This window comes from Sphaerodactylus townsendi, linkage group LG15, assembly GCF_021028975.2.
Source record: "Sphaerodactylus townsendi isolate TG3544 linkage group LG15, MPM_Stown_v2.3, whole genome shotgun sequence".
Lineage (NCBI taxonomy): Eukaryota > Metazoa > Chordata > Lepidosauria > Squamata > Sphaerodactylidae > Sphaerodactylus > Sphaerodactylus townsendi.
In genome coordinates, this window is record NC_059439.1 from 18,913,458 (window position 1) to 18,938,090 (window position 24,633).

The 24,633-nt window shown below is 49.1% G+C and overlaps 1 protein-coding gene across 10 annotated transcripts in view; it reads left to right on the forward strand.

Annotated features, from left to right (window-relative positions):
- Nucleotides 1–24,633, forward strand: part of PPFIA3 (PTPRF interacting protein alpha 3) — a 70,653-nt gene that overhangs the window by 25,496 nt on the left and 20,524 nt on the right. For 2 of the 10 annotated variants that reach the window (XM_048517307.1, XM_048517312.1), the window contains exons 4-18: nt 895–1,059; nt 1,688–1,762; nt 4,521–4,601; nt 5,325–5,543; nt 7,589–7,735; nt 9,200–9,334; nt 10,765–10,848; nt 11,516–11,647; nt 12,778–12,840; nt 13,422–13,501; nt 14,604–14,748; nt 18,926–19,125; nt 20,497–20,719; nt 21,460–21,626; nt 24,226–24,371. In XM_048517307.1, the coding sequence (XP_048373264.1) occupies nt 895–1,059; nt 1,688–1,762; nt 4,521–4,601; nt 5,325–5,543; nt 7,589–7,735; nt 9,200–9,334; nt 10,765–10,848; nt 11,516–11,647; nt 12,778–12,840; nt 13,422–13,501; nt 14,604–14,748; nt 18,926–19,125; nt 20,497–20,719; nt 21,460–21,626; nt 24,226–24,371 (2,062 nt within the window). The remainder of the gene's footprint in view (nt 1–894; nt 1,060–1,687; nt 1,763–4,520; nt 4,602–5,324; nt 5,544–7,588; nt 7,736–9,199; nt 9,335–10,764; nt 10,849–11,515; nt 11,648–12,777; nt 12,841–13,421; nt 13,502–14,603; nt 14,749–18,925; nt 19,126–20,496; nt 20,720–21,459; nt 21,627–24,225; nt 24,372–24,633) is intronic. The other 8 variants (XM_048517311.1, XM_048517308.1, XM_048517309.1 and 5 more) reach the window with 8 other exon arrangements.

A 24,633-nucleotide genomic window follows, 5' to 3' on the forward strand; every position in this document is an offset into this window, starting at 1 on the left:
GGCTGAGAGAGTGATCTTTTTTTGAAGCAGAGGACACCAGTACAAATGTGCTAATGCTTTGTTTCACATTGCCAGGGCTTAGTTTTGGCTTTCTGAACTCATCCATATCAAGCCCTTGCCCAGAGGATAGAAGCTGGTGTCGTACTTGGGTTGTGATCATAGCTCAGTCACAAATCTCTGGATGTTGCTATATTTAGATTTCTGATGTAATGGTTGAGAGCGGCAGACTCCAATCTGGAGAGCCATGTTTGATTTCCCACTGCTGCACATGAGCAGCAAACTCTGATCTGGTGAACTGTGTTTGTTTCCCCACTTCTCCGTATGAAGCTTGCTGGGTGATCTTGGGCTAGTCACAGTTCTCTCAGAACTCTTTCAGCCTCACCTACCTCACAAAGTGTCCGTTGTGGGGGGAGGGTGGTTGTGAGCCTCCTTGAGACTCCTTTTGGTAGAGAAAAGCCGGATATGAGAGCGAACTTTCTTCTTTCTTTCTTTCTTTCTTTCTTTCTTTCTTTCTTTCTTTCTTTCTTTCTTTCTTTCTTTCTTTCTTTCTTTCTTTCTTTCTTTCTTTCTTTCTTTCTTTCTTTCTTTCTTTCTTTCTTTCTTTCTTTCTTTCTTTCTTTCTTTCTTTCTTTCTTTCTTTCTTTCTTTCTTTCTTTCTTTCTTTCTTTCTTTCTTTCTTTCTTTCTTTCTTCTTCTTCTTCTGTACACTTTTGGTAATGAGCCAGTACGAAATTTACTCTATTCGCACTTTACCAATTAGTGTACCCATGGAAACAATACCTGTTGATCCTAATTTGAATTTTAAGAGCTAGCTGGTCTCCTCCTTTAGCTACTTGCTGCTGTGCTATTTCTCTGTCAGCCCCCAAGTCACCTTGTCTTGTCTGTCTCTTTCAGCTACTTCTAGAACATCTGGAATGCCTGGTGTCTCGACACGAACGCTCCCTCCGCATGACGGTGGTGAAGCGCCAGGCCCAGTCACCCGCTGGTGTCTCCAGTGAAGTCGAAGTCCTGAAAGCCCTCAAGTCTCTCTTTGAACATCACAAAGCCCTGGATGAGAAGGTGAGGGAAGGGTGGGGGAACCCTTGGTGGGTGCTGAAGTCCCTAAATGCACCTGTTCTCTCACCACCCAGTGGTGCTTCTGAGGAGACAATTCTGGACTTTGCCTTTGGGGATCTTGGCAAGATTTGAGGGGTGCCAAATTCCTGAGGCCTCTTGCTTCAGATTCCCCCAATGCCTACCAGTTTTCTGCTGATGCGAAAGGGCCCCAGCTGACCCTGGAAAAGGCTACCCCCGGGAATCATGGGACCCACACATACAAAAAGCCTTGCCAGACGAGGTGGTGGTTGGAAGGAGAACTGGACACCTTTGTCCTTTATCTCACAGCGAAACCCTGAGTTGGTTAGGACTGAAGCCCATTAAATTTGCCGAGTCTGTGAGGAAACAGAGGCAGCATCAGGAACCCTCCTGTAATTGATGAGGAGTCCTATGAGGAGGTCGCAGGGTTTCCTCAAGAAGTTGGAGAACCTGGACAAAGTTTGGTCGAGCTAACAAAACAAACACATGTACCACCCTGCCAGTGCATACATACACACACAGAAAGCAGAGATTGTGGAGCTCAAGAACTTGGTTGATTCTGCACTGCTCAGCCAATTCTAACTCCTCTTCATCTCTCTCTGACATGTGACAGGTTCGAGAGCGGCTGCGCGTGGCGTTGGAGCGGGTTGCTGTATTGGAGGAGGAGTTGGAAATGTCCAATCAGGAGGTACGAAGGCGATCATTCCTTCTCCTTCTGCGGTCCGCAGAGCTGTGTAGGTGCCAGGCATGAATGCACACAACCCGTAGACAAGAGAATCAGAACCACAGAGTTGAAAGGAGTCATCTAGGCCGGCTAGTCCAACCCCCTGCTCACTGCAGGATCAGCCAAAAGCATTCCTGATGAGTGTTTCTCTGGCTGCTGCTTGAAGACTACCAGTGAAGGGGGCTCACCACCTCCCTAGGCAGCCAATTCCACAGCTGAACTACTCTTACTGTAAACATTTTCCCTAATGTATTGTCGAAGGCTTTCACGGCCGGAATCACTTGGGTGCTGTGTGGTTTCCAGGCTGTATGGCCATGTTCTAGCAGCATTCTCTCCTGACATTTCTGTCAGAACATGTGTTTAGATGAGCAAAATCTAAATGACAGCTGGATCCTCCTTCTAGCAGGTTCCGTGTGCAAATTAGGACTGAGTGCACAACATGTACCGTGTGCAAAACCTGATGATAAGCGTAAGGGCATAGCAGAGTTTCTGGATTTATATCCCCTTCTTCCCGCAGGAGACTCAAAGGGGTGAATCGCCCTCCCCCCCCACAACAAACACCCTGTGAGGTAGGTGGGCTGAGAGAGCTCCGGAGAAGCTGTGATCAAGGTCACCCAGCTGGCGCAGTGGAGGTTTAACGGAGAAGTCCTGTCAGCTGCAGAGCGCAAACCTTCGTTCCTCCAGATTAGATACGTTATTTTAAACTCCTTAATTTCACTGCTGCTCCAATTCCGGTGATTGAAGAAGAAGAGAGTTTAGTTATATCCCTTTCTCTCCTGCAGGAGACTCAAAGGGGCTTACAATCTCCTTGCCCTCCCCCCCTCACAACAAACGCCCTGTGAGGTAGGTGGGGCTGAGAGGCTGTGACTAGCCCAAGGTCACCCAGCTGAGGTGTGTGGGAGTGTACAGGCTAATCTGAATTCCCCAGATAAGCCTCCACAGCTCAGGCGGCAGAGCTGGGAATCAAACCCGGTTCCTCCAGATTAGATACATGAGCTCTTAACCTCCTACGCCACTGCTGCTCCACCTTGCAGGATTGGTACCACATATGTATATAGACAGCACAGACAACAGAGTGATGTGTGCCTGAAAACACCTGTGGTCTGGCGAAGCACTTTGTCAGTAGATAGCAATAAATAGAACTGCACTGGTGACTGTGTGTCTGTCAGTTCTTGTCTACATTGCATCCTGCAAGGTGGTCTACTCTGAGTAAATCCGCTGCTTCAACAATTTCACCTGCATCTGTGGCTAGCATCTTCAGAGGATCCTCTGAAGATGCCAGCCACAGATGCAGGCGAAACATCAGGAGAGAATGCTGCTAGAACACAGCCATACAGCCTGGAAACCACATAGCACCCACATTTTCCCTAATATCCAGCTGTTACTTCTCCACCCATAATGTAAATCCGTCATTGTGAGTCCTATCCTCTGCTGCCAACAGGAACAGCTCTCTGCACTCCTCTTAGCAGCAGCCTTTCAAATAAAAGACAGCAACCATATCTCCCCCTTAACCTCCTCTTCTCCAGACTGAAGAAGTCAAACAGTGTGGGTCAGTGATTTCTAACTGGTGAGGGGTTGAGACCAACAAGTGGGGCACAGGGGGCTGTGGTGGGTGTGGTTTGCTGTGTGAAGCGGGTAGGATTGGTTCTGAACTGATACAGAATTTTATTGGTGGGTTGCCTCAGTGAAGAAAAAAAGCAGGGCTTTAAAATAGTGCGGGTCCTGTGAGCCTCGAAGTAAGCTTTGGTGTAGTCAGAAGAAATTGCTGGAGTAAAGGAAATATAGATTGAGAGCCAGCATGGTGTAGTGGTTAAGAGCAGGTGGATTCTAATCTGGAGAACCGAGTTTGATTCCCCACTCCTCCGCCTGAGTGACAGAGGCTTATCTGGTGAACCAGATGTGGTTCTGCACTCCTACATTCCTGCTGGGTGACCTCGGACTAGTCACAACCGCTGAATTTTTATTAGAAGTGCTCAAGTCAAAGACATAATGGAAGCTTGATCACCCCTTCTTTACCAACCTTATGTTCTTTGTCCAGTTTTAAGTCTTATTTTGACACCCACTCTGTCCTGTATTTTGTTTTATTTGAACTGATATGCCTAATAAAGGTCAGTTGAAGTTAGTCACAGTTCTCTCTGAACTCTCTCAGCCCCACCTACCTCTGATAGCTGTGATGGATCTGGGAGGGCAGTTTGGGTTGTGTGGAGATCTTGCCTTCCAGAGGAGCTTGGGCTGTTCTGAGAGACACCGCGTGGTGTGGTGGAGCAGGTGGATTCTAATCTGGAGAACTGGGTTTGATTCCCCACTCCTCCACCTTTGTGGCAGAGGCTTATCTGGTGAACCAGATGTGTTTCTGCATGCCTACATTCCTGCTGGGTGACCTTGGGCTAGTCACAGTTCTTCTGTACTCTTTCAGCCCCACCTACCTCCTAAGGTGTCTGTTGTGGGGAAAGGAAGGGAAAGGAGCTTGTAAGCCACCTTGAGTCTCCTTAACAGGAGAGGAAGGTGGGGTATAAATCCAAACTCTTCTTCTTCTTCTAGATCCTCCATGCTTTTTGCTGGCAAATCTTTGGATATAGCACAATGACCGCAAAGCCCCACAGGCTATAAAGGCTTCCCAGTGCAACTGAATTAACTATTTGGGCTGAAATCAGTTGCCACCTGCACTTTTCATTTTAAACCTTTGTGAACACCCTTTCTTTTCTTCTCTTCTCGCCTTCAGTCCCTGACCCTTCGAGAACAGCTTGCCCGACGTCGATCTGGCCTAGATGACCCTAGCAAAGACGGAGATGCCCAGATTTGTGTAAGTGGTGTGGGAAGTGGAGCTGGAGAGGGAGCAGAGCTCTGGCCATGGCGGAAGGAGGTGCTGACGTTCCATTTGGGATCTTGTTGACTTTTCTAAAATGGGAATTGTGGAGAACAGAAGCAAGCTGATCCCCCAAATATAGTACATGTATCTTTACCCTTTGAATCAGGAAGTTCACTCACAGACCCTCACAGAGCCACCAGGTTTATAAGCTGAAATGGAATCAATCCCAGTTGTGTCTCACTTTCCACGGGAAACGGGAGCCAGCATAGTGTAGTAGTTAAGAGCAGGTGGATTCTAATCTGGAGAACTGGGTTTGATTCCACACTCCTCAACCTGAGTGGCGGAGGCTTATCTGGTGGACCAGATGTGTTTTCGCACTCCTGCATTCCTGCTGGGTGTCCTTGGGCCAGACACAGTTCTCTCAGAACTCTCTCAACCCCACCTTCCTCACAAGGTGTCTCTCCTTATAGGAGAGAAAGGTGTGGTATAAATCCAAAGTCCTCCTCTTCTCCTTCTTCTCCTTCATGCTGTGTGGTTGGCAGTTCTGAAGGATCCAAAAGATTTTGTATAGAATTGGGGGGATCCAATGAACCAGAGAAGGTTGTGGTTTACACGGGGTAGTGGGAGGCAATCACATCGTTATGGGTGTGCGTCAGATGCATGGGGAGGAGAGCAAGGGTGACGTTGATGGCCCATAATAATCTCTTCCCTCTCCAGGCCAACGGATCAGGCTCCCTCGACTTGGGGCGCGGTGGTCGTGAGTCGGAGCTCGAGGAGGTCCTGGAACGCCAGCGAGGAGAGCTATCCCAGCTGAAGGAGCGGCTGACCATGCTGTGCCGGCAGATGGCTGAGCTGGAGGAAGAGCTCGCGACAGCCCAGCGGGACGTCATCAAGTCCGAGGAGATTAACGCCAAACTGCAGCGAGACCTCAAGGAGGTAAGGGAAAAGCCTAACTCCCATTTCCACAAAAGAGCTTATCTTCGAAGATCTTATTTATTGCTGAAATCACACCCCTTCCTGTGTCTTTGCCGCTGCAACCTCGGAAGGACAGTTGCAGGTCGGTGCAGAAAGGCCATTAGAAGAGGTAACCCAGGGTGAAATGAGATGTAATGGAAAAGATTTGTGATTCGAGTAGCTTGGATTTTTCCCCACCTGCTAATTAGCAGCTCTGTGCAGCTGCTTAAGGTACGGGGGAAGGGTCTTTGCGAGAGGAATCTAACCCGTGCCTCCTCCATAATTTCTGTCGAGGTGCAATGTAAATAGGGTTATTGAAACTGTGGAAGAGGCATGCGAAGAAACGGTGAAAAAAATCCCACCCAAAGATACCTCTCCCTAATCATCAACTGCGCGAGTCTGCTAATTAGCCTTCTGGTCACCCCATTACGATAAAGGATCATCCAATTATCCAAATAGAGTGAATAGAGTGAAATTGTTCTCTCCGACGACTGCAGAACCTCCGTTTCATTGTCGTCACCCAACGGAATGGCCTGAAAATAGATGTGTGGAAAACAAAAAGAAGCATTTGAGCTATCTGTTTACAACCTTACGTTCTGCCTTCGGGCCACAGGCTATAGAGAAGACCGATGGGTAATAGTCCCTCTAAGTTTTTCGGCGGGCTGTGTGAAACTTGCTGTGCTGAACCAAGCTGCCTGGGAGAGTTCCCCCTGCTGGGCATCCCCTTATTGGCACGGCGCTAGTATGGTGGCAGCGTGACCACTTGCTTTGAAACCCTCGCTTGTGGGTGTAATGCGCCATCAAGTCGCAGTTGACTTATGGCAGTGGTGGCGAACCTTTGGCACTCCAGATGTTATGGACTACAATTCCCATCAGCCCCTGCCAGCATGGCCAATTGCCATGCTGGCAGGGGCTGATGGGAATTGAGGTCAACTCTGGAGACTGCCAGCTTTCTGGCTATAACAACGACGAAACTTTCAAAGGCAAGAAACTTCTCGTGAGAAGCAGAGATGGTTTGCCATTGGCAGTGTGGTGTAGTGCTTACAAGCAGGTGGATTCTAATCTGGAGAACCGAGTTTGATTCCCCACTCCTCCACTTGAGTGGCAGAGGCTTATCTGGTGAACCAGGTGTGTTTCTGCACTCCTACATCCCTGCTGGGTGACCTTGGGCTAGTCACAGTCCTTGGGAACTCTCTCAGCCCCACCTACCTCACAAGGTGTGGGGAGGAAGGGAAAGGAGCTTGTAAGCCACCTTGAGTCTCCTTACAGGTGGGATATAAATCCAAACTCTTCTTCTTCTATCACAGTCTTCCTTGGAGGTATCCCTTCCAATCATTGAGCTCCCAAAGGCACCTGGTGGGCCACTGCGAGTAGCAGAGAGCTGGACTAGATGGACTCTGGTCTAATCCAGCTGGCTTGTTCTTATGTTCTTATGTTCTATTGCTCCTGCTCAGTTTCCAAGAATAAGGAGATTGGGCTATACCAGACTGCCTTCCCTCCCTAAAGAGGACTTATCCTGCAATTATAAAAACTGTAAGATAGTCACACAAACAGCAGCAGGTAAAACTGGAAGCAGATCAGACAAGCATACTGGAGCCAAGGGCACTCACTTCATTTGGTTTCCCCAAAGCCACCGCTATGCGTGCAGTATGAACAGGTGTGCAGGAAGAGGTCAGGTGCCAGCGTAGAAAAGGGCCTCATCCTGTTAGCCTCTGAAAATTTGGAATCCCCCAGAGTCAGGCTTCCAATGAAGTCCTTAACAGCGAAGTGAGTTCATACAGGAACTGGTGGTCCTTTGATTAGCAACAGCTGCCACGTCGGCAGAATATCCCCTTACACACACTGAGCCTGCTCTATCTTCGGTGCATCTGAGGTGCACAACCTCTTCTTTTCTTCCGTGACTAGCATGTGGGGGAACTGTGCTGGAGTTCCTGGTTTTTCAAGGTAACAGGAGGGAGGGGGAGTTGCGTGGCGCGCCCTGTGTCACATCTTCATCGTCCCCTTCTCTCACGTGGTGGGAATGGTAGGCGCTAGCCCAGAGGGAGGACATGGAGGAACGGATCACCACGCTGGAGAAACGCTATCTGAGTGCACAGCGGGAGGCGACGTCTCTGCACGATGTCAACGACAAACTGGAGAATGAGCTGGCCAGTAAGGAATCCCTTTACAGACAGGTGAGTCCCCAGTTGCTGACTACCTTTCCCTTCCTGTTGTTCTATACTGCAGAGACAGATCACCTTGGCTATTCCCAGCACCTCCCTGCTATCGAATGGCTGTTCCTGGCACTCCCCCTCCCGGCCTTGCCATTTGATTGTGGCTATCTTAGCTGGTGTCTGGCCTTTCTGGCATTGTGTCCTTTGAACTTATATGAATCATAGAATCATAGAGTTGGAAGAGACCCCAAGAGCCATCGAGTCCAACCCCCTGCAATGCAGGAACACATAATCAAAGCACTCTTGACAGATGGCCTCTCTTTAAAGACCTCCAAAGAAGGAGACTCCACCACACTGCAAGGTAGTGCATTCCACTGTTGAACAGCCCTGACTGTCAGGAGTCATTTTCCTGATGTTTAGGTGGAATCTCTTTTCCTTCACCTTGAACCTGTTACTCCTGGTCCTAGTCTCTGGAGCAGCAGTAAACAAGCTTGCTCCCTCACCAACCCTTCAAATATCTAAACCTGGCTATCGTGTCACCTCTTCACCTTGTCTTCACCAAACTAAACATCCCCTAAGTCTCTCCTAGTAGGGCAGTGGTGGCGAACTTATGGCACGGGTGCCAGAGGTGGCACTCAGAGCCCTCTCTGTGGTTACGATCGCAGAGTTGCCCCACACCCCCAATAATAATAATATCTAGGCTGGCCTAGGCCGCTGGGCTCGATTATTAGCATTAAACTTAAGACCTAGTTTTGGGGAAGCAGTGTAGGTAACCTTGTTAAGTGCTGTTAAACCCCACTGATTTTCATCACTTGGCGAGAAGAACTAAAGCGGCCATCCTTTAAGTACCTGGGGTAGTTTTCTTGGTTGCTTGGCAATGGGGCTTGCTTCGTGGGCGCGGAACCCCTCCTAGAATTCGTGGATTCACCGTGCTGGAAGCAGTTTCGCATAGGTTGCTTCAAAGCAAAGCCACCGACTGCCACCAAGCTTACTCCCGAGTAACGCACGCCTCGGAGCCAACCGTTTTTTCTAGACCAAAACCTCAGTATTCAGTTTAAATTGCCGTGTTGACACTTTGTGGTAAATAAGTGGGCTTTGGGTTGCAATTTGGGCACTCGGTCTTGAAAAGGTTCGCTATCACTGCCGTAGGGCCTGGGTTCCAGCATTATGACGCTCACAGTGCCACGATACAGTATACAACTGACCGAAGGTTCCCAATGGCTATCTGTAGCCTAGCTCTCTCTCAGTCATTTGCCAGCTCTTCCCATAAATCCCTTTTGTAATCATCACTTACGTGAGCTCGGGAAGTCTACTTCCTGCTCATCTTATCCTCCTCCATAGCTGGGATTAAGACCGGCTTATCCCCCTTCAACCCATATTACCCCTGGCTTCTAGTTTCCCCCAGACTGCAGTTCATTGCTGGGAGGTAGGTTGGGGTCACTGCTGAGGTTTGTTCCCTGACAAGGCCGTTTTCCCTCTGAGCAGAGCGAAGAGAAGAACCGGCAGCTGCAAGACTGGTTGGAAGATGCCAAACAGAAGCTCCAGCAGACGCTGCAGAAGGCTGAGACCTTGCCGGAAATCGAGGCCCAGCTGGCCCAGCGAGTGGCCGCTCTCAACAAGGTGCCCCCCCCCCCGAATAACACCACTTTTGTTCGCATTCACCCCCTTGAAATGATTCCTGGCGGCCATTTTCTGTTTTTCCCTGTTTTTTTCCCCCCTGTCGCGTTGACAAATCAGTGCTTCTATCCTTCGCCGCTTCATGCTGCGGTTCCCTGAGTCTTCTGTTGTTGTCTTACAGCAACTGAGGCAGCATGTCGTTTCGGCGAGTGAGAGAAGCAGGGAGCAACTCTGCCATACTGTCTCCCTCCCAAGCCCTTTTATTGATAGTTACAGGTGGAAAAACAAACAGGGCAGGCAAGTGGGGGGAAGCACAACACAATGGACGGGGCAAAGAGCACAGGGGGATTTGAGCAGGGGAATTGGCATTTGCACGTGCACACATTGGAGCCAGAGAGTCTGCAATGTCAGCAGTTTTCTTTGAAACTACCTTTGGAAGGAGAGGTCAGTCGCACGTGAGAGGCCTTTTTCCAAGCAGTCTATTGCTGTACTCAGGTGCCCCCCCTGGAGGTTGGGGGGCCCTTTTCCAAGCAATGTGCTGCCGTACTCGAAAGCCTCCCGGGCGCTGTGAGACCCCTTTCCAAGCAGAATGGCTGCCGTACTCGGGAGCCTCTCAGGCGCTGTGCCCCCCAACATTCTGTAGTCGGCGCTGTGAAGATTTAGCCCCCCAAATCACAAAAGCGCTCTAAAATGGCATCTGTGAGGAAGTGCAGAGAAGGCAGAGAGACATGAGCAATGGGGGCAGCACAGGCAAATTGAAGCCTTTTAAAAAACATTTCAGCCGGAGAATTGTTTTAAAAGCGGATTCACTTAAAACAGACCTGGGCATTATACGGCCCGCGGGCCACATCCGGCCCGCCGGATGACCCTGACTGGCCTCTGCGTGCTGGGGGGTGGCGTAACTGAAAGCCCATTTCGCGAGAAGCCGGGTTAAAGCCTTGGCTGCCGAAGCTTCGCGGGTTAAAGCGACAGCTCTACCGATAACTGGGAGCGAAGCGCCATTGAAAGTCCCGCGAGAAGCCGGTTGCCTTGGCTGCCAGCTTCTGCGGGAACTCGCCTAAAGCCCCTGCCGTGCTGCAGAGCAGGTACCGAAAACCCATACAAGAGAAGCCTCGTAATGCCTTTGGCTGACCCTCCACGATATTTTCTGTTTCTTATGCGGCCCCGTGGAAAAAATAATGGCCCACCCCCGACTTAAAACGTTTTGGGGCTGAAAATAAAACGTTTTGAGGTAAAAATGATGAGGAACTTCTCAGAGGAAACGTTTTATTTCCTGCCTCAGAACGTCTTAAAGTGTCATTGCTGTCCCTCTCCTTAACGAATCTAACCTTCTTTTAATGCCGGATGAAACTGGGGGAGATCGCAACTGGTGCAAGAGTCCGTCAGACAAAAGGTGGGCCGGGGTTTATCCTTTTCTTTTATTCCCTTTCTAGGCAGAGGAGCGCCACGGGAATTTCGAAGAACGCCTGCGTCAACTTGAGGCCCAGTTGGAAGAGAAAAATCAAGAACTCCAGCGGGTGAGGGAATGACGGGCGACCAGGGTGGGTGCCAGAAGCGGGTGAAAGGAGCTGCAAGATGGTCTTATCTGAGGGAATGAATTCCTGCAGCTGGGCTTTTCCTTTTACCTCACAATTATGCCTGGGAGGGAGAGAGAAGCTTCCCTTGGGAGTGAGCTGATAATAACAACCAAAAAAAAAAGATATACGGCAGGTGCGATCCATTGACTAGTAAGATAGGCCTTTGGCTTTGAGGTTGAGGCTCAAATCCTTGCTTCGCCATAGAGCCGTGGTGGCGAACCTTTGGCACTCCAGATGTTATGGACTACAATTCCCATCAGCCCCTTCCAGCATGGCCAATTGGCCATGCTGGAAGGGGCTGATGGGAATTGTAGTCCATAACATCTGGAGTGCCAAAGGTTCGCCACCACTGCCATAGAGGCTTGGGCCTGTCTGTCGGCCGTAGACCTGTTCAGCCTCTTTCTGTCCATCCGTAGCGTGGTACTCTTTCACACATAGATGTTGGGTGCATCGAGGTAGTAAAGCGTTGTGGGAATAACTACAGCGGGGGGAGAGAAAGGAGGAAACTGAATGTGAACAGGAGGAAAGGCAAGCAAGAGAAGTCAAGACTCTGGAGGGAGGACTTCCTAGATCACCCTTCCCATTTTCTCCCTCCCTTGCAAAACAGGCACGCCAGAGGGAGAAAATGAACGACGAACACAACAAACGCCTCTCGGAGACAGTGGACAAACTGCTGTCCGAATCAAACGAGCGCCTCCAGTTGCATCTCAAGGAACGAATGGGGGCCCTGGAGGAGAAGGTAGGTGTGTGCGTATTTATGCATGCTGGGGGACATGGAAGTGAATTAGGGATTGGGGAAAGATGTCCTTCAGAGCACGTGTGTCTCTGTTGCCCCCATGCCTGTCAGTAGGGGAGCACCATGTATGTGGGCTTGTATTTCTTGGAGGAAGTCTCGATAAAAACGCCCAAGCTGGGAGGTAGAGGAAGAGACAGTAGGTGGCCTGATATGAAGTGATATGTTACCTGTTGGCCGGAGAAAAATGTGTGTGAAAACAGAAAAGGCTGCAAGTGACTTTTGCAATCCTAGGGTAGGTTTTGGCGGCAGGTGGAGTACTTTGTGACCAGACAAGCCGTTGCAAAGAAATAAGTCTGATCGTCATTCTCATTTGTATCTGACCAAGTGGGCCAAATAGATAGCTGGGGAAGGCAACGCAAACCACCCTGCAAAGATAGTCTGCCTCATAAACATTGCATTGTGACATCACTCCATGTACCAGTAGTGACCCAAAGCTTGCGCAGAGTTCCACCGTGGCATAGTGGTTAAGAGCAGATGGATTCTAATCTGGAGAACCGGGTTTGATTCCCCACTCCTTCACCTGAGTGGCAGAGGCTTATCTGGTGAACCAGATGTATTTTCACACTTCTACATTCCTGCTGGGTGACCTTGGGCTAGTCACAGTTCTCTCAGCCCCACCTACCTTACAAAGGGTCTGTTGTGGGGAGAGGAAGGGAAAGGAGCTTGCAAGCCCCCTTGAGTCTCCTTACAGGAGAGAAAGGTGGGGTATAAATCCAAACTCTTCTTCTTCTATCTTTACCTTTTAAGTAAGCAGTGACTCATGGAAGCTTATATCCTGGGAAATGTTGTTAGTCTTTGAGGTGCTGCCGGACACAAATTTTGTTTTTCAGAGAAGAAGCAGCTGGGTGTAAGGAAAACAAAGGGGCAGGGATAAGGGAGAACTGTTCTTTCTGTGGCAGCCTACCCTATAATGTGGCTGTGGTCACTTTGGGGAGGAAAGTAGGCCTGGCTTGAGACCATCTGGGGCAGGGGGAGGGGTTTGAAAGGAAGAGCAAAGCATCAAGAGCATCCTTTCGGAAGGCCTGCAGGTGGCCTCTCTCTCATTCATCTGTTCTCTTTCCTTCCCCCGCAAGAACACGTTGAGTGAGGAAATCGCCAACATGAAAAAACTCCAGGACGAACTGCTGGCAAACAAGGTGAGGCTGGTGACAGAAGGGTGGGGGCGGAATTCAAAAGAAAGGGTTATTCTGAATTTAGGTACGGGATGAAGTTGAGGCAGAGACGTTTTTAAAAACCAGCGATGGGTTACAATGAGGGCAGAGGTGAGATCCAGCAGGTTCTCACAGGTTCCCGAGAGTAGGTTACTAATTATTTGTGTGTACTGAGAGGGGGTTACTAGTTGGTGATTTTGCCACGTGATTTTTGCCTTAGTTACGCCCCTCCTCTCAGCAGTAGCGCGCAGAACTTGAAGCAGTCTAGCAGGAGGTGCACCGTCGTGCGTGGCAGCCTGCGCCTGCGTGCATTCGTTTCCCGCCCAAGGACCGGCACAGCGGCTGCGTCCTTGCCACAGCCTTGTTTAGGAATGCCCCGCCCCAGAATGCCCGGCCACACCCCCGTCGTGCCCCGCCCAGCCCCATTGGCGCTACGCCACAGTTTGAATCCCACCACCATGGGAACCTGTTACTAAAATTTTTGGATCCCACCACTGAATGAGGGGAAGAGAGTTTTGAAATCTTAAGTTCCGATACTGACAGTCTCCTTTGCACGTGCCCGCCAGGAACAATTGCTGGCCGAGATTGAGAGGATGCAGATGGAAATTGACCAGCTCCGTGGACGGCCGGTCTCCGCCTACTCTCGGTGAGAAAGCTTCATCTACCCAATAATAATAAATAACAACTTTAAGATCTCTTGTCCCTGAATTCCTTAGAAAGTTGGAGAAAGAATTCAGTGCCCTTCTTCGAATACTCGCAACATGTGAGACACTCCCGTTCCTTACTTCTCCTGCGTGGTGTAGTGGTTAAGAGCAGGTGGATTCTAATCTGGAAAACCTGGTTTGATTCCCCACTCCTCCACCTGAGTGGCAGCGGCTTATCTGGTGAACCAGATGTGTTTCCGCACTCGTACCTTCCTGCTGGGTGACCTTGGGCTAGTCACAGTTCTCTCGGAACTCTCCCAGCCCCACCTACCTCACAAGGTGTCTGTTGTGGGGAGAGGAAGGGAAAGGAGCTTGTCGGCCACCTTGAGTCTCCTTACAGGAGAGAAAGATGAGGTATAAATCCAAATTCTTCTTCTTCTCCTTCTGGGGTCTTACACCTGAAGCCTGCTGGGTGACCTTGGGCTAGTCACAGTTCTTGCTGAACTCTCTCATCTCTTCTTACCTTACAAGGTGTCTGTTTTGGGGAGAGCAAGAGAAAGAACTTTGAGTCTCCTGGCAGGAGAGAAAGGCAGGATAGAAATCCAAACTCTTCTTCTAGCTCTTCCTTCACACTTTGCTTGTGTGATGGGAATCCAACAAATACTAGTTTATTGTGCCCACCATTATGAATGCCTGTGTGTCTTTTCCAGTGTGATGGGAGCACATTGTGCTTGCTGAGAGCTGATCAGGATTCATAGGAGCCCACATTGCATAGGGCAGTGGTGGCGAACCTTTGGCACTCCAGATGTTATGGACTACAATTCCCATCAGCCCCTGCCAGCAGGGCCAATTGGCCATGGTTCGCCACCACAGGCATAGGGGTTGAAGTGTTGGATTAGGATTGGGGAGAGCCCGGGTTCACGTTTCCGCACTGCCCCAAAAGCTTCCCAGGTGACTTTAGGCCTGTCGAGATGCGTGGAGAAAGAATCCTGTATACTTGAGCTCCTTAGAGGAAGCACAGAATTTTAATAATTGCTAGTTAGATGTTCCTCTGTTCCACCTGGTCACTCTTGCTCACAGTCTTGTTTTTCCTGCTCCACGGAGGTCTCTGCCGGGCAGCGTGCTGGAGCTGCGTTACTGCCAAGCGCCGACGCTGCCCGTGGGGGCCCACGTGGACCGTTATAGCAGTGCTGGTGTGGCAAGACATTCAAAGAAAGGTCGCTGGTCTGTCAAGGATGAGGCCACCAAGGTAAGAGATTGCTTTTTGGGACTTGAGCAGCAGCGGCATAGTGGTTAAGAGCAGGTGTACTCTAATCTGGAGGAACCGGGTTTGATTCCCTGCTCTGCCGCCTGAGCTGTGGAGGCTTCTCTGGGGAATTCAGATTAGCCTGTACACTCCAACACATGCCAGCTGGGTGACCTTGGGCTAGTCACAGCTTTTTGGAGCTCTCTCAGCCCCACCTACCTCACGGGGTGTTTGTTGTGAGGGGGGAAGGGCAAAGAGATTGTAAGCCCCTTTGAGTCTCCTGCAGGAGAGAAAGGGGGGATATAAATCCAAACTCTTCTTCTTTAGTTTCTGGGCTAATTCACAGTGCTGAGTGTGAAATTTACCACCCTCAATGGCCTGGGCCCACAGTATTTCAATGGCTACCTTCTCCAGAATTGCCAAGGAAATCTAGGTATCATTATCACCACATAAAGATTTTTCTCTGGGGTTCCCACCATCTGAAATACGTTCAGTAGTTACCGGAGAAAGGACCTTTCTTGTACCAGCACTGCAACACTGGAATTGTCTCCCAAGCTAGGCCCTTCCGTACATGCAGATTAATGCACTTTCAATCCACTTTCACAATAGTTTGCAAGCGGCAGTTCACAGTTCTTCGGAGCTCTCTCAGCCCCACCTACCTCACAGGGTGTTTGTTGTGAGGGGGGAAAGGGAAAGGAGTTTGTAAGCTCCTTTGAGTCTCCTTGCAGGAGAGCAAGGGGGGATATAAATCCAACTCCTCCTTCTTCTTGATATGGGGTTATAGGGAGAGAAAACTATAGGAAGGCATGAGAGTGGCAGAGTCAGGATGGTTTCACAAAGGTCTAATTCTTGCAATGTTCAGTAAAAAGAGAATTCAGGGATGGAAGCAGCCCTTACAAAGGGTGCGAGGCTAGTGCCAAAACCACAACCCTGTGGCCCTTTTTGCACAAGTCACCTTACACATCTGCAGAATGACTTGGCTGGAGGATCAGCCCCGAGTCTCCAGCTTTCTCTGTGACGTTTGCTGTGTCTCATTCAAACCTTGCAGGTTTTGCTTTATTGTTGTTATTATTTTTAAAAGATGTGTGCCTATCACCTGTAAGCAATGTGTCTTAATGTGCTGTCGAAGGACTTCACAGCCAGAGTTAACTGGCTGTTGTGGGCTTTTCAGGCTTTATGGTCACGGTCTGACCATGGCCGCACAGCCCCCAAAAAAACCCGCAGCAACATATTTGCTTTAGTTTGTCACGCCCTTCTTAATGTTGGCGGTGCCCTAGCGATTGATTGCTAGTTTTGGGACAGCCATTACAATGGTACAGAAAACTGGCGGGCCAGCAGAAGTTGTGGATTTAAGTAGAAGGACCAGGGGATCTCAGAATCATCGAGAAGGATATTGACGAACTGGAACGGGTCCAGAGGAGGGCAAAACGGGTCCAGAGATAGAAAAAGTGCAGAGAAGGGCAACGAGGATGATTGAGGGACTGCAGCACCTTCCTGATTGAGGGACTGCAGCACCTTCCTTATGAGGAAAGGCTGCAGCGTTTGGGACTCTTTAGTTTGGAGAGGAGACGTCTGAGGGGGGATATGATTGAAGTCTATAAAATTATGCATGGAGTAGAACATGTTGACAGAGAGAAATTTTTCTCTCTTTCTCACAATACTAGAACCAGGGGGCATCCATTGAAAATGCTGGGGGGAAGAATTCGGACTAATAAAAGGAAACACTTCTTCACGCAACGTGTGACTGGTGTTTGGAATATGCTGCCACAGGAGGTGGTGATGGCCACTAACCTGGATAGCTTTAAAAGGGGCTTGGACAGATTTATGGAGGAGAAGTCGATTTATGGCTACCAATCTTGATCCTCTTTGATCTGAGATTGCACATGCCTTAACAGTCCAGGTGCTCGGGAGCAACAGCCACAGAAGGCCATTGCTTTCACATCCTACATGTGAACTCCCAAAGGCACCTGGTGGGCCACTGCGAGTAGCAGAGAGCTGGACTAGATGGACTCTGGTCTGATCCAGCTGGCTTGTTCTTATGTTCTTATGTTCTTAATCAAAATGGTAAAAGGTCTGGAATCCCTGCCCTATGAGGAGAGGCTTAGGGAACTGGGGATGTTTAGCCTGGGGAAGCGAAGGTTACGAGGTGACATGATAGCCCTGTTTAGATATTTGAAGGGGTGTCATGTTGGTGAGGGAGCAAGCTTGTTTTCTGCTGCCCTGGAGACTAGGACCGGGAGGAATGGGTTCAAGGTGAAAGAAAAGAGATTCCACCTAAACATCAGGAAAAACTTCCTGGCAGTAAGGACTGTTTGACAGTGGAATGCACTGCCTCAGAGTGTGGTGGAGTCTCTTCCTTCGGAGGTTTTTAAAGAGAGGCTGGATGGCAGGAGTGCTGTGATTGTGTGTTCCTGCATGGCAGGGGGGTGGACTTGATGGCCCTTGGGGTCTCTTCCAACTCTATGATTCTAGGATTTGGACTTTTATGAGGCGGGAAACCCAAAAGGGGGAGGACCCTCCATGGCTCACTTGAAAGCACACAACTGTTTGCGTGCACGTCTTGAAAAGTGCTGAAAGGGTAAAAAAAGATATTTGAAAAAACTCCAGAAACCCGCCTTCAGCTGCCCATGAACCATGTCTGTCACAGACTCCATTGCACACAACTGCTTGTGCACACATCTTACAAAGGCAGAGGTGGGATCCAGCAAGTTCTCACAGGTTCCTGAGAGTAGGTTACTAATTATTTGTGTGTGCCGAGAGGGGGTTACTAATGGGTGATTTTGCCACGTGATTTTTGCCTTAGTTACGCCCCTCCTCTCAGCAGTAGCCCGCAGAACTTGAAGCAGCCTAGCAGGAGGTGCACCGGCGTGCGTGGCAGCCTGCGCCTGCGTGCATTCGTTTCCCGCCCAAGGACCGGCGCAGCGGCTGCGTCCTTGCCACAGCCCCGCCCAGGAATGCCCTGCCCACGGAATGCCCGGCCACGCCCCCGTCGTGCCCCGCCCAGCCCCATTGGCACTACGCCACTGTTTGAATCCCACCACCATGGGAACCTGTTACTAAAATTTTTGGATCCCACCACTGTACAAAGGGTTGAAAAAGGGGTGGGGAGTCGGCTGCAGTGCTGACTGGGGGGTGTGTGTGTGGAGAAGGAGGGGGACGACAAATTTGGGATGGTCACATGGGTTGGATAGGAAGGATGAGCCAAAGGTGGGGGAGACTGATGAAGCCAGTCAAATGAAAGCAAAGTGTAGAGCGAAGAAAAGGAGAGTGGAAAGGCCATGGCTTCGAGTGAGCTCTGCGTGTGTCAGGCATAACTAGCGATAGTCAAACACTGGGTTGGTACCAGCCAACTTTTTTTGGCTTGGTCATCATTAAATTCCCCTCTTACTGCACCCCCCCTACCATGTGGTGCTTGTTCACGAAGGTCCCACGATCCCCAAACAGAAGACTCCTCCCACCCTTTTCACTAGCGGAAAAGCTGATTAAATGTAACCCCTCGTCAGGATCTGTTCAAGCCCATCCTCATCCTCCTCTTCCTCCTACATGGATGGCAGACCCTGGCAGAGATGGAGGCAGATTGAAGGCCCCTTCCGCACAGGCAGGATCATGCACTTTCAACCCACTTTCAAAATTGCTTGCAAGTGGATTTTGCTCTTCCGCACAGCTGCCAAGCGCACTGGAAGTGGATTGACAGTGCATGATTCTGCATGTGTGGAAGGGGCCTCAGACGGTGATGAGTTACCTTGGCAGAACGGGCTGAAAACTTGGAGATCACGTCTGAGAATCAGACAAGGCCGAGGTGGGGTAGATAGAACCCACTGGTGGTTGTGACCCTTTCCTTTTCTCACTCCTTTCTCCCCACTGATTTCTTCTCTCTTTTTTTTCCTGCCCCATTCCCATTGGACAACCTTTTGGTGAGTGTCCCTCTTAATATCACTTTTGGGGGAATGAGGTTATCCTCACAGCAAAGCAACACTGGGATTCAGCATTAGGAGCAGGGGAGGGAAACGGCCTTGGTTTCACTGGTCGCAGGCTTGGCTATAAGCCTGCCACTGCCACTTTTAGCAGGTCACACGTGAGGGGTTTCTCTTGTCTCTGTGATAAACTACCCAGTCCCTCAGCATGCTGGTGGACAACTGGATCTCACTGTCTGTTCTCTTTCCCCTGCACCGCATGACAGGTGGATCCTTCTCAGGAGTGGGAACGGGCCCAGCAGGCAGCTGGAGGCCCTTTTGAGGGCGGGTTGGACGGCTCGGATGAAGATGAGCGAGACCCTCTGTTCAGCTCAGCCGACCTGTTGTCTCCCAGTGGGCAGGCTGACGTGCAAACCCTGGCCATTATGCTACAGGAGCAACTGGAAGCCATCAACAAGGAAATCAAGTAAGTCATCCTGACCAGATCTAGAACAACCTTTCTACCACTTAGACCTCTGTGTGAACATATGTCAGGAGTGCTTTGAATGCGTGCATGGGAGAGGGCTGGACTTGCTGGCCCTTGTGGCCTCTTCCAACTCTATGGTTCTATGATGCCCGCATATTCTCCTTTGCCCTTCTTTACTCTTTCTCCTGGAAACATGCCAACACTTCAAGACTTTCTCCCACAACTTTTGAACATACACGGTTCCAACGGTTTTTCAATTCCTCTCTGTGGGGACCTTACAGACTGACAGGGTGGCCTCTGAGGGTGTCGCTCCAGTTTCTGGTTCCATAAACAAAGCCACCTGGTTTCCCTTTGGGAAAAGAGGATTAGCCTCTGCTAGTCAGGAAGCAAATTTCTGCCCTCAAAGAAAAAAGTTTTTTCAGGTCTGGACAACAACTCTCTGAGGTAAAAGGAGAAGGAGAACTTCGTAGTTTTACCTCATACTGTGTTCCCCTCAGGCCAACTTTCTGCTGGAGGCAAGGGACACAAGGCATTCAGGAGAGCTAAAGTTTCCCTCAGTTTTTGTACTCCACATTAAGCTCTGCTGGTCTCCCCTCACTGCGGCTTAGCTTAACCTGCAGCTGGGTGTGACTTTTCGTACTTCCTTAACCACATGGCCCATTTTAGCTGATAAGGCTTCTGGGACTACATTGAAGTCTTTCCCCAGCTTTCAGGCGGTGTAGTGGTTAAGAGCGGTGAACTCTAATCTGGAGAACCAGGTTTAATTCTCCACTCCTCCATGTGAGCGGCAGACTCGAATCTGGTGAACCAGATTTGTTTCCTTGTTCCTACACCTGAAGCCTGCTGAGTGACCTTACTTTCTCTCAGCCCCACCAACCTCACAAGGTGTCTGTTGTGGAAAGAGGAAGGGAAGGTGTTTGTCATTTGTCTTACGGTTGAGAAAAGCAAGGTACAAATCCAAACTCTTCTCTTCATCTCCTGGATGGCCTGCAACAGTCTCCTTTCTTGCCAAACTTGAAAACCCCCTAGTGCACAGAAAATGCATGCCCCTCTTTGTTTTGTTGTTAAATGATAACAACAATGCTAAATGATAGATTGAAGCTACTTGGGCAGAAGCCAATGATTATGTTGATTAGAAATCAATGATAAATAATTTTGTATGAATCGGAAGTTCGGTATATTGGTTTTTCTTCTGTTTATGCATTAAAATGATTTGTTTGTTTTGTTTTTAATATTTTGTTGGTTATAAGTATTGATCTTACCAAATATGTTATGTGTGTGAATATGATTTTAAAGGAAATAAAGCCTTATAAAAACCCATGCCCCTGTTGGTTCCCTAATTGCTCGACCTTTTTCTCCACTTTCTGTCAGATTGATCCAGGAAGAAAAGGAATCCACAGAGCAGCGGGCAGAGGAGATAGAAAGCCGGGTGACGAGCGCCAGCTTGGATGGTTCCTTGGGCCGCTACCGCTCGGGCACTTCCATTCCCCCCTCAGTCACCAGCTCCACTCTGGCCAGCCCCTCTCCTCCCAGCAGTGGCCATTCTACGCCCCGCCTGGCCCCCCACAGTCCTGCTCGTGATGGAGAAAAAATGGTATGTTGTGAGTGGGGGTGGGCTGCAAACCTGAATCTTAGGGCCTTTCCCCACTTACTTTAAGCCCTGCGCTACTCTCCTCAAGTAGCGCGGGGTCCCCCTGCACTCCCCATGACAGGGGCGGCGACAGCGAAGCCGCCCTGATGCTGACGCTGTCGCGCCCCCTCAGCACGCGGCATCCCTGGCGCTGGAGAAAACGGCGCCGTTTGATGACCCCGCCCAGAGCGCTGGGTCATGGGGATGCCCCGGGCGCGCGCCAGGGATACCGCGCGCTGAGAGCAGCGCGCGGCATAGGGGGGATCGTAGAGAGTGGGGAAAGGCCCTTAGACCATTTCCCCTGGTAGTGCCCATCAGAAGGGAAGCTGTGGCCCCTTTCAAGAAGGATATTGGCAAGCTGGGATGGGTCCAGAGGAGGGCAACCAAAATGGTAAAAGGTCTGGAATCCCTGCCCTACGAGGAGAGACTTAGGGAAAGAGATTCCATCTAAACATCAGGAACCATTTTCTGACAGTAAGGACTGTTTGACAGTGGAATGCACTACCTCTGAGTGTGATGGAGTCTCCTTCTTTGGAGGTATTTAAAGAGAGGCTTGATGGCCATCTGACAAGAGTGCTTTGATCATGTGTTCCTCCACAGCAAAACACTTAGCTTTCAGACTTGAGCCCCGTCAAACCTAATGGTCCCCCAGAGTTGCAAGAATACCCCGGTAAAACCTCTCTGTATCGTTCTGTCTTCTTCAGCAGAACCATGTTGTCAAGGAAGACGGGCGAGGGTCTGAGGAAAAGGCCCTGGCACTGTGCGAGCCCCCGGCTCCTTCGACCCCTCGCACAATGCGTTTGGAGCGCATGACTCAAGCTTTAGCCTTACAGGCTGGATCGCTGGACGATGGGCGGGAGCTCAGGACCAGGTAGGTTGCAAGGGGAGGCAGCCCCTCAGAAGGCTGGGTGTGGAGAACTGAGGTAAAATCTAAATATTGTGAACTGATGGATGGGGTTGGTTTGGTCTGTCGCATGGCCATGTCCTAGCCCCAAATTCTGGTATTCTCTGCAAAGTATGTCATGACTCTGCCTTTCCTTGAGACAAACGGCATCTTTTTTTTCCCAAAAGATTGAGCATATTTAGAGCCCCTATTCTATTCTTTATCAGTGTTCTCCCCTGAGAGGAATGAATGCCTTTTGAGGAGTGAATGAATGCCTTTTGAGGAATGAATGCCTTTTGAGGAATGAGGAGCAGCAGTGGCGTAGGAGGTTAAGACTCGTGTATCTAATCTGGAGGAACCGGGTTTGATTCCCAGCTCTGCCGCCTGAGCCGTGGGGGCTTCTCTGGGGAATTCAGATTAGCCTGTACACTCCCATACACACCAGCTGGGTGACCTTGGGCTAGTCACAGCTTTTCGGAGCTCTCTCAGCCCCACCTACCTCACAGGGTGTTTGTTGTGAGGGGGGAAGGGCAAGGAGATTGTAAGCCCCTTTGAGTCTCCTACAGGAGAGAAAGGGGGGATATAAATCCAAACTCTTCTCTTCTTCTTCTTCTTTTTCCTTTTTTTTTTAAAAAAAAGGGACCACAGACCATTCTTTCCTTTTTTTTGACATGGAACCATCTTCTGTTTTCCTTCTTGTTCTGTAGATTCCTCTTTTTATTGTGTAAAGGGAAGATTGTTAAAGTACCACATGTTATTTTCTCGTTGCTTTTTAAGGGAATTGTGTTTCCACATTCTGTAGAAGTTTAATTTCAGGTTGCTTTTAAGCAGCAAAGGAGATAATGGCTCATAGTTGGATGTGTGATAAGCTTAAGGCGTGGGTTTACATATATATATTGGTCTCTTAAAAATTGGTCTTTTAAAAATATAATTGGTCTTTTAAAAATTCATTCCTCTCAGAAGAAAGGCACACAGATATATATTTAAATGGATACACTTTTGAATTCTGAACCTGAGAATTACAACCACTAGTGAACTGATAACTGCAATATTTTAAAAAATAGTTTTTAATATTTTCCTTTGTTTAGTATCTGTTCCTTCTGTTTATCTTTTCCTGATAATGTAAATGAAAAATGAATACAATATCTTTATAAAAGGCCCCGTGCTACTGAGCCTACGCAGGCCTTTCCCTTTCCTCAAGAGTGTGCCTTTCTTCTGAGAGGAATGAATTTTTAAAAGACCAATTAAGATCCCAAGGACCCGTCTTTATTCTTAAAAAGAGAATATATTAAAAAGGTTGGGAGAATGCAATGTTTGCAGCTCTGTGCTCCAAGATGCATAATGTGTCCTTCGATGCAGCTTGCGTAAGACACGGGATCGCTGCCGCATAGGAATTGCATCCAAGAGAGAATTTCTGCCTGGCGCAGCATCTCCTGACTCTTGCAGTGCCATAAACATTGCAAAAGCTTCTGTGGAGGGTTTCCTCTGAAGTTGATGTGAGGGAGGCAGAAAAAATAAGACAGGAGCCCACACAGGAGAGCTGTGTTCAGAAGAAGAGGGTTGAGGGTAGCAGCCATCTTATAAAGAGGACTTGCTGGCAATGACTCCTCCCTGTAAACTTCTGCTGAGGCAGGAGTTCACATGAGGTAAAAAAAAAATAGTGTTTGTGTGAAAGGAGAGCAGGGCTGGAGGGAGGAGCATTGTACCCAGTGTGGTGTAATGGTTAAAATAATATAATAGGATCTGAGTGACTTAGGTCCACATCTACCACCCATTGCCATGAAGTTTGAGTGACCCTAGGCCACCCAACCTCTCTTAGGCCCCTTCCGCACATGCAAAATAATGCACTTTCAATCCACTTTCACAATGGCTTGCAAGTGGATGTTGCTATTCCGCACAGTAAAATCCATCTCCAAAGTGCATTGAAAGTGGATTTTATTTATTTATTTTATTTATTTATTTGATTTGATAAACCGCTCTACCCCCAGAGGGCTCAGGGCGGTGTACAACAACAAACAACAACACAATAAAACAAATCGAATAGCCCCAGTTAAAATAATACAAAACCTTAAAACTATAGCAGCAGTAACTGTCAGTAAGTGATTAATAATAAGAGACGTCTGGTATCAGACCCCAGTGGTCAAATATATAGCCAATGCACAGGGCAACAAGAGGGATTGAAAGTGCATTATTCTGCATGTGCAGAAGGGGCCGTATAATCTACTTCACAGTGTTATATGGGTATCAAAATGGGGGAAAATGGGGAAAAACATGTGTTACCCTGAGCCCCATAAAGGAAGGGAGGGATAAAAAATGTACTAGATACTAGATAGGTGACAATTCAGGTTGGTTCGATTACATTTTCAGGTGATTAATCCAGAGCTATTACACAGGTGTGGGCAGACACTGTAGGAGTACGAGTTGGAATCGGGGTAGAGGCAGCAAAGAAGCAGGGTTTGTGAGAGCACCTTGCCATAAGACTATAGCTATAGTGAAGGCACAAAAGGCATGCTTCTGGGGTTGGCGTCTCTCTGAGGGAAGGAATTTATTCGTTGGTTTTAAATCCCTTTTTTCTCCGTTGTCGCAGCATGGGGTCTGAACTCACCAACAGCAGCCAGGATTCTTTGCACAAATCCACCAAGAAGAAAAGCATCAAGTCCTCCATTGGGCGCCTCTTTGGCAAGAAGGAGAAAGGCAGGCTGGGACAGTTGGGCCGTGAGTCCCCTTCTCTTGGTATGCTTCCCCCACCCAGAGCTGTGGCTGTATTTACTCTCCTTTCCCCTCAAAATCATTTCCTTCTTTTTAAACAATTCCTACATCGAACCCCACTGTTCAATCGGCCAGTAAACAACTGCCATAACCATTAGTGAACACACCTGATACTATTTTCCTAACCGAGACCCTCTTTGAATCTTGCACCACCCCTCTCTTTCTTGCGGTCTTCAAGTTTCTAGTCCTTAAGGCTTCTGAATATACCATTATGATTGGCACAGGC